This window comes from Malania oleifera, chromosome 9 (genome assembly GCF_029873635.1).
Source record: "Malania oleifera isolate guangnan ecotype guangnan chromosome 9, ASM2987363v1, whole genome shotgun sequence".
Classification (NCBI taxonomy): domain Eukaryota; kingdom Viridiplantae; phylum Streptophyta; class Magnoliopsida; order Santalales; family Ximeniaceae; genus Malania; species Malania oleifera.
Window position 1 is genome coordinate 60,728,124 of NC_080425.1, and position 9,252 is coordinate 60,737,375.

Sequence of the window (9,252 nt, forward strand, 5' to 3'; positions counted from 1 at the left end):
ACTTAAAAAGAATTTTTAAATTTGGAGGTCATTGCATCAAGAACAATGATCTTGTTGATGGAGACTTGATATAGAATCAGGTGTGTTTCATGTGGTAGTGCGGGATGCGGGAGTGCCTTTCACGAGGTCAGGTATTCAAACCCTCTTGGATTCGTTTCCGCCCCTGGACTCCTGAATTTACCCTCTCTTTGGAGTTGTGGGGTCAACTTTAAGGGGCGCAGGATTAGTCACGTGGACCGTAAAACGGACGCGTGGATACCCGGTGCGTATTCCAAAAAAAAAAGAGCCTTAAAGTGGGCCTTGTCCCATGTAGAGACATTTGGCATGATAAGTGAACCTTACAGTCACTCCACTAGGAGTCCACCCCCAATCCTTATTCCAGCTAAGAAGGAATTTGCTTTTCCACCCTTTGATGGTATCACTGATCCACCCCCAATGGATCGTTGTTTTTTACGAAGTGAGGACTTAGAAGACGTCTACTTTCAGGTCGACATGAACATTAGGAGCAAGTCATGCAAAAACTATTTTCTATGCAGGAAGTGCACTCAGCATCACAGGCCACTCGCTCATTATACGAATGGCACTGCACTAATTAGTTCACTGTCTGTATATAGGTACCAATTATAGAACGACTACTGCATAAATATTGGTTATTTGTCAAATAATTTCATAGTCCAATACCATTTGGAACTCAAAAAATATTAGAGGAAGGAAAGAAAAATATTAAATAATCCGTTTGGTTATCGAGGAAAGTAGAAAGAAAATGAAAAATATATCAAATTCATGAACAAAATTTTGTTTGCACATATTATTAATATTTAGTTTTTTTTTTAATTTTTACTCATAAAAATAAATTTTCAATTTTAATATATAATAATGTAAAAAATATATATAATAAAAAATAAGTTTCCTCCTCATTTTACTTTTCTTTATTCAAGTAAAATCCTTATTAATATTATACGCATTTTTTGGGTCTATTGGATGCCCAATGAGCTTGCATAGCAGAACGGGAGGCGAAGACTTTTGGCGGCTGTGGAATTATAGATTTTTGGCTGTGTGAAATTATTTTATTTCCCCTGGTATTATCCACTAACCTGCCAGAGTAGCCCTGAGGAGCTGTTTGTGGAGCCATAGGCCAGCTGCTTTTTGTGCAAGTTATTAGTGTCCATGAAGAAGCATCAGCCGCGCTTGTTTTCCAAAGTATTCTGTCCAAAAGAGTCATTTTCTGAATTATCTTCAGCTAAAAAAAATCATAGAAACAGTCTTCAGCAATCCTTCTTGTTTAGTTCTGGAAACTTTTTTAAAATGACAAGATGTTCATTTACCAAAAGCAAAGAAACAAGATTGATTATATCAAGTAATCAGGAATGAACTAAGAATTATTTTCAGTAAAAACTACTTCAAGTATGACACCAAATAATAATTTCTAACGGATTTTCGTATCTAATTTCTTCTGCGAACACAACTGACTCGGGACCTCCTGCTTCTTACAGGCATGCACCAGTTATCCCCATTGCCCATCTTGGATCTCATCTTCCTGTACTCTCTTGATCTGATGACTCCCTCAAAAATGTTAATGTCTTCACAAATTTCATGTCTGGATAGTGATGCCAGAGTGGGCAGTATGTCTTTCCGGAAATCTTTCAGCCTCCTCCCCCTTCTTAGTTTAAAACCAAAGTCCTCTGTTTCATTGACTTCGAACAGCTTGGATGAAACAGAGTAGTCCTCCAAGCTGCTTTCTTTTAGCCCTAGTGTAATGGACTCGAAAGAATCGGAAGAATACTCTCGACGTCCCTTCACAATTTCCATCTCATGCAGTCCTGCTTCTGAAGAACAATCCTGATGACCTGCTGATCCTCCCAAGGAAATATGTAGAAGTGCTTCAGCTGCCCTTTGGATCAAGACATCCACTTCTGCTGGTTCCTCTGCATCCTTGTCATTATGTTGATGACTGGATTTACTGCCATCAGATGATCTCAGGTCCGGCTCGCTCAAGTTTGTTCCCGAAATTTGAGATTCTAACTTGAGTTTTGCAAGCTTATTGAAAGCGTAAAGATTTGAGCTTCCCATTTGGGTTCCATATTGTGCAGTCTTTACCCCACTAGAGCTGTCAGTGAGGCAATCAGACTTCAAAGATGCGGGAGATTGATTGCAACATCCATCTTGAACTTTGATTTGACTAGGATGTGGACATGAAATAGTGTCTTGCTCTTCACTCTTCTCGCAAGTACTATATGCTGTGGCTACATTTGCATGATTTCTATCACGTGAAAGATCATCTTGGTGCTCGGGTGACAAGCCTCTGGAGTTGCCATTGTGGCTGCCAATGCCTTCACAAAGGTCTACTGGTGGGCTTGGTGCAGACTCAAGATCTATATAAACCACTTCATTTCGACTATTTTCTTCAAGATTCCTAGCCTGAATTTCTTTACTATTATCATCAGTGCAGTTGTCCATCAAACTGAGATCCATAACATCTCCCTGTCGAAACATGTTAGATGTTTTATTTGAGCACTCATCACTTGGTTTTTTCCAACAAGTTGCAGCATTAGGACTGCTGTCGTGAAATTTCCCAAGAAGTGCATGAAAAGATCCTGATGAACTAGCAGTTGATGGATAGGCCACCATTGGACCTTTTGAGCAACATGATAAGTCATCAAACTGAACTCCATTAAGGTCTATCTCCCTTGCTTTGCATGTTGGCACCTGTTGCCTGTTGGTGAACAGATTTTGTTGGAGAACATCAGATCCTGCAGAAAACACCAAGCCAAATCAGAACACTCAATCATATAGCATATAATTGAACATGAAATTAAGGTTTCAAAAATAAATATGCTAAATCTGTAAAAAGTCTGGCATGAATAAATCACCAGTATCTCTATCAATGGAAATTGGCTCCCAGTAGCTTCCCCTTCTATCCACAATAGAGCCACTCATTGCAATCCCAGGAGCCAGATCATTCTTTCCACTTCTCAAGACAACCGAGTTTGATGGGACATAAACTTGTGAATGTCTGGAATAATTCATCGGAGCAGCAAAGCTGAGTGCAGATGAAGTTTTGGCATCATCAAGGGACTCCCTTCCAAGTGATTCTTCTAAATCAATAACTTCAGGACAGGAGTAAGTTTCCTTATTATTTGCACTTCTATTTCTGCATCCCTTACTGCTAGTGTGCTCTCCAACACTCAATGTAAGTTCAACTTCCTCTAGATCTACGAACTCACCAACCAGAGAACGCTCAACTTCTGGCAATTCTTTTGACTGGTTGCAAACATCCTCTTTATTTGGAAGGTCAATAACAACGTGGGATATATATTGATCCGCTGGAAGTTGAAGATTAAGATGCCCATGTGGCAGGTCAGAGAAAGTGCCCTGGTGCTCTTTTAACAAATCCTTGTAAGCAGCTTGTGGCAAGACCTGAAAGACAATTTTACCACAACAATATTGTTATCAACTTGTCATTGAATTTTGGGAAAAAAAAAATTGAATCAAAACAGATAGCTGGAAAAGCATACCTACAACACATCTTATCCACCTTCCCATACATAACGAAAATGGCATGCTTGGAAATTTACAGTAAAATACAACAAATTCAAAAATGAAAAAGGAACCCTTGCATTCCATATTTTTTTAACATCTTTACTAGGTCCCTTCCAGCCACAATGCTTTCATAAGGCCAATTTCCAACAAGCATCATCTTCTTGGAAATAATGATGGATGTAAAAGATACCAGTTGTACCATATACACTGATTTAACACACTCCTGCTTTACTATGGATCTCCCTTTGTTGATCCTATTGACAGTTTCTGATTTAATTTATCGTAAGAACATCAAAATATGTTTTCCTTTAACCAGTACCTTGTTTTTTGTCAAATTTGTAAAACCCATTGAGGATGAAATTTTGCTTGCTTTTGAGAGATTGAATCTATCGAACGTTGTTGAGTCAAGATCATCCATGAGCGTCTTCTGTATTGAATATAATCGATGGAGTTCATAGACCTGGAGGGGGATGAAGTAGCTATTAAATAAGTAAATAAATAATAATGGAGTGGTGAGCTGTGTTCATGCATATTGCAATCCGGTTGCCTTCCTGTGAGCTATGTTTCGATGAACTAAGAAATTCACTCATTTTCAAACACTACATTGAGTAAGATTGGCAAAGATATGGTTCAAGACCATGAATGATAAATGTAGCCCACCAATTGAATGGTCTTGACTAACTCAAAATTCAGAGTCCAACTGAAGGACCATTTTTTTTCCAATGGACGAACACAGTTACCTCCACTGGGATTCAATATATATAATCTTATACCTGCTTTCGAAATATAATCTCCTGCTTGAGCATAGTCTGCTTCAAAACATTAAGGGAATCAGCATATCTTTGCACAGGATTCAATTCAAAATTCCCTTGCATGAACATTTTGCCCTTCTGACAATTGAAAAGATTATCACCCCTCAAATCAGACATTGTATTGTCATGAGCATCGAAGGTTTGTGTGGATCTGTCATAATGTATTTTGAGTCCATTCCTGCAAGGATTTCAGAAAAGAAATGTCATTTAAAAAATGGTACAATTAAATATAGAAAGCCATCCTGCATTTTACTAATTTTATGCCCCCATTTTGGGGCAGAATTTTCAGTTGCTCAAAATACAAATTTTGATAAAAGAAAGTCTATACTAGCAAACACATTTTACTAAATAGTAACTAAGCTTAATAAGCTTTTCCATCCGTTTTAAGACCTCGTTAGGTCAATAGGCAATCTAATCTATACCAGATTCAGAACAACCATTTGATGATACTTTAACACCAAAATCAGACTTGACACTGGACACTGAAATAATCTCGTCTTCCTCGTTCTTCAATGAAACAATGTGGGCTTGCACAGGCATGGTGCCCCGCACTAAAACAGAAGAATAGGCATTAGATACTTGCACACTAGTTTACCCATCTTCTTTCGTCCCCACTCACTTTGGTCTAACCACCTCTAAACCATTACACGCCAAAAATTCAAATTTTATGGCACCGGCAACCAGCTCGACTCTTTGCTGATCAAATTTCTTGTGGCAGTGCAGAGACATCATCACAGTATACAACTAACAATTGGCTATGGAGACTCTAAGGCAGCTATAAATCAACACACTCGATGACAAAATTAATGGACTTTGACACCTGATCTGCAATTTTATTGCCCAAACTATGATGAGTCCATGTTCTCCCTCACCCAATAAATCATTTCATGCTCCCATTAAGAAAATTTTGCTACCAAAAGACACAGCCCCAAGCCATACATCAGAAAACTCAAACAAGGGAATGTAACAAAAGGACTCAAGGTCCGAACCCATACACAAATACCATCCGAAAACATGAAAAACGATGAAATGACTCAATAATCCTTACACTCAGAAGCCAAATCACAGAGAACAAAAGCAAACACGGCCAGCAAACCAGCAACGCCATCCCTGTGAAGACACAAGACTTCACAGCAACAGATTAAGAAGAACTCCTGCAATCCCAGACCTCCCCAAATACTATGCAGATTACTGAGAAAAAAAATAAAAAAAAGAAAGAAGAAATGAAAAAAGCTACGCAGCACCCAAGAAAGTGCACAAGATCACTTTGAATACCATAAAAAGTTAAAAGACTCTGCAGCATACAACATATTTAACTCCCTGCCTGTGTTCGGTTTTGGCAGAAAATGTTCAAAGAAGGCTTCTCGAACATTTTAAAACATTTTTTCATTAGACAATTATTTCTGAGCGACTCCCTTTCACTTTTTCTCCGAACTAAGGGGGCATAAAAGATTGTGCGAATTTCTTTTTTGCATTTTGGGTATCATGGGAATTTTCACTAACGGTGCGGGTGATCAGTGAACAGCAGAGGCTACGAAAACCACATTGGGCACACAGCTCTTCACCAACATCAATGGAAAACATTCATCTACTCTCAAACCCCAGCAAAAATAACTAAATAAAATGTGTGTGTGTGTGTGTGTGTGTGAGAGAGAGAGAGAGAGAGAGAGAGAGAGTGAGAGACAGTACATGGAGTCAGAGAAGGCGGAAATGGAGCATTTAGCCATTAGAGAATCTGCCTCTGCTTCTGTCCGTTCTGGGCAAAACGTTTTATCATTCGCCAAACCACACGAAAAACTTCAAAATCCGACGAATGCTATGTTTATCAGCAAACGTACCATATTGAATGATCCGAGTCCGGAGAGAGAGAGAGAGAGAGAGAGAGAGAATAAGAAAAAGAAAAGGAGGAATCGGATCTCTGGCGTCTCTCTGGGGACAAGGAACTGATGGGGAGAGAAATTCTCTGCTCCCGAAGTCCTAACGTCCCCGGCGGTGCGGAATTACCTTATCATCCTCCTCCTCAACCCCAAATATAATATTATATATCTCTAACATCTTATTACAGGTGACCAATAGCCAAAAAGATACTCATCTTTTCATAAATTTTGGATAAAAAATATTAATTTAATAACATAATAGTGAGACACTAAATTATATTTAAATAAAATACAATATTAAATTATATCAATTTTTTATTAACATTTAAATCTAAATTTAAACATTAAAAATTATCCTCTCAAATATTACTTTATTAAAAAATGATGAAAAATGTTTCATGACGAGCCCACATAAGAAATACTTATACTCTTTGTTAGATTCATTTTTTTATTAAATATTAAAAAAAAAAAATTCAAAGGATATGGGTGTCTTTAAAGCGAACAAAAATCTCTCTCACCCTTTGTGGGATTCCTTACTTTTATATGGGAAAGTGTTGCTTTTGTGGCCGCACTTTGGCTTTGGGATTTCTAAAGGGCACAGGGGAGACCAGGATTGAGGAGACAGACCGGGTGGGCCCACTTTCAAGTCTCAACTGCAACTGCATCCAAAAAGGCCAAAATTAATTATGTCCCTCTGTTTTCTAAATTGACAGTTTTGCCCCCGCAGTCTTCTGCAAATATGCCCACGTCTCTTCGTTGTATTGTCAGACTACCCACCTAGACCTAGTTATTGCCTAGTTAACTAATTAATTAATTAATTAATATGCTATTTATTAGGGATTTATGAGAAAATTAATCATAGGAAGTGTAGGATAGGGGTAGGGATAGGGGCAGGGTGAGTCCCATTGCACCGTGCCTTGTTATTAAGAGGATGTCCGATGTACACAGATGTCAGGGATGTCGCACATATTCCGAGCGGATCACATGTATCGGAGAGAGTTATGTGAAACGAAAAACAATTACATGAGAGAAGTCTGTAGGACAGAGGACAAACCTTCAACAGTTTTCATCGACGCAGATTACATAATTTCAAATCGAGGGCTTGTATATTGGGCAAAAACGGAGGGATTTTCTCCAGGGATTGATACACATATAGTTTAAATATACTAGAACACTTCTATACGCATTGGGTTCATACTTAAACAATATTGTAACAGAAAGATTGTAGTTTTGACATAGATCATAGTGAAAACCGAAGTACTACTCCTGTGGACGTAGGCTATTGCCGAACCATGTAAATCTTGTGCGTTCTAGTTGTGTTTTTTATTCTTCTTATTATTGTTTGTTTGCTTCTTAAGTATATTTCATCATCAAGTGATTGCATTGGTGGTTGTTGATTGATTCGTGTGCTTCCATTGCGCGTATGTTGACCTTATAGGTCATTCTTGATTTTGATAATGACAAATATTTTTTGTATTTGATGACCTTCAAGTTTGTGTGCAGCATCATACTAACTGGATCATATTGATGGCATGTGGCGACTTGAAGAGAAGCGAATACCCGACATATTTATTCATTGTATTTGCTATTTCGGTTTGTAATTTTAATTAAGAAAATGTATGCAATAATCTGTTTATCATGCATGTAGGACTATAAGCTCAAGACCTTAGAAAGACCTTAGGGATTCGGTCGACTGACGCCAAATTTTTCCAGTATAATAGAAATACCTTAGGTCCTTAAACAAATGCATAAATAGTCCCTCATATCACTTACATAATCAGGGTAATTAAATAAGGCAAAATTGGACTTTAATTGAAAATCTTGAGAGAGGTCCGGCGACCAAACCCTTGGTGTTCAAAACACCTCGAGCGCCCGAACCGTTGGGATGTCAACGGTTTGACCAGACTTCAGGCGACTGAACCTAAGATGACTTTATCTCCCTCGGACGACTGAACCTTTATAAAGTCACTTTTCACCAACTTGGGTGACTGAACTTTATAGTTCAAAATGACCTCGGGCGACCAAACTTGTGAGTTCGGTTAACCGAATGTAGTTTTGGGCACCCGAACCTCAGACAAAATGCTTATGTCTTTTGTTTAGCTAACCGACCCTGACTTTCGGGCACCCGAACCTTTAAAAAGTGATTTTTTGAGTGAGTCTATTTGAGCACCCAAACCTCAAACCGGGCACTCGAATCTCACAGGGTAAATTAATTTTTACAAAAAATTAAAAGGGGTAAACTGAGTTAATTTTTCTAAACCTATTTTAAGCTTTTCTAATTATCCGCATTGAGTCCCCAATTGTCAAAAATTCCTCCTTACCTATATATACATGTTCATTTGCAATAATTAGCAAGGATTAGCGAAAATAATTAAGGCAAATTTCTCTTAAAATCAAAAATCTTATTTTAGCCTATACTACTCTCAAAACCCCAGAACTTCATTTTCCTTGATCTTTCAAGTGTTGTGAGTATTTTTTAGAGTGCTTGTGCTTAATCCTCATTTGCTCATACTATCATTTGTTGTGCTTATTATTTGATTTTATTATTGAGAGTAAAGCTTAAAGTTCTTCTAGCGATTTTATTTGATAAATCTTGTGTGGGAAGACTTAGAATGTTGTGGTTCTTGCATTGTCGTTGCAAGACACCTAAGCCATTATTTTGTGCGCAAAATCATTTTCAAAGCTTGCATTCAAACACTCCTTGTGCTTAGTATATTGAGAACATCTTGTTGAGTTTGTTTGAATCATCTTATTAAGCATATTTGAAACCTTGATCTGATTTTGTGATATTCATATACTGTGTTTAAAATTTTGCTTTGATATACACTCTTGATCTAGATTGATTATCTATACTTATTTGAGTGTTTAGCACACATTAAAGCACCGAGCTTATAGTTCATACATCATTGAGGTGCATTGATTATATTGCACGTATTGTAGTACTTACCTGCTTAGTTGAGAAGCACATTTCCGTGTACATAAATTTATATTTATTGTATTCCAGGCATGGACCTGAAGAGGGA

At 37.8% G+C, this 9,252-nt stretch overlaps 1 protein-coding gene across 2 annotated transcripts; it reads right to left on the minus strand.

Moving 5' to 3' along the window:
• Nucleotides 1-1,253: 1,253 nt before the first annotated feature.
• Nucleotides 1,254-6,386, minus strand: LOC131164139 (uncharacterized). Of its 2 annotated transcripts, XM_058121124.1 has the most exons (6): nucleotides 6,191-6,386; nucleotides 6,042-6,108; nucleotides 4,314-4,530; nucleotides 3,860-4,000; nucleotides 2,871-3,417; nucleotides 1,254-2,750 (listed from the first exon to the last, which is right to left on the minus strand). In XM_058121124.1, exons 2-6 carry the CDS (start codon nucleotides 6,077-6,079, stop codon nucleotides 1,444-1,446), a joined length of 2,250 nt encoding a protein of 749 aa, XP_057977107.1. In that variant the 5' UTR covers nucleotides 6,080-6,108; nucleotides 6,191-6,386; the 3' UTR covers nucleotides 1,254-1,443. The 2 variants fall into 2 exon arrangements, with proteins under 2 accessions (XP_057977107.1, XP_057977106.1); XM_058121123.1 differs by having other exon boundaries at nucleotides 6,042-6,386.
• Between the last annotated feature and the right edge of the window lie 2,866 nt (nucleotides 6,387-9,252).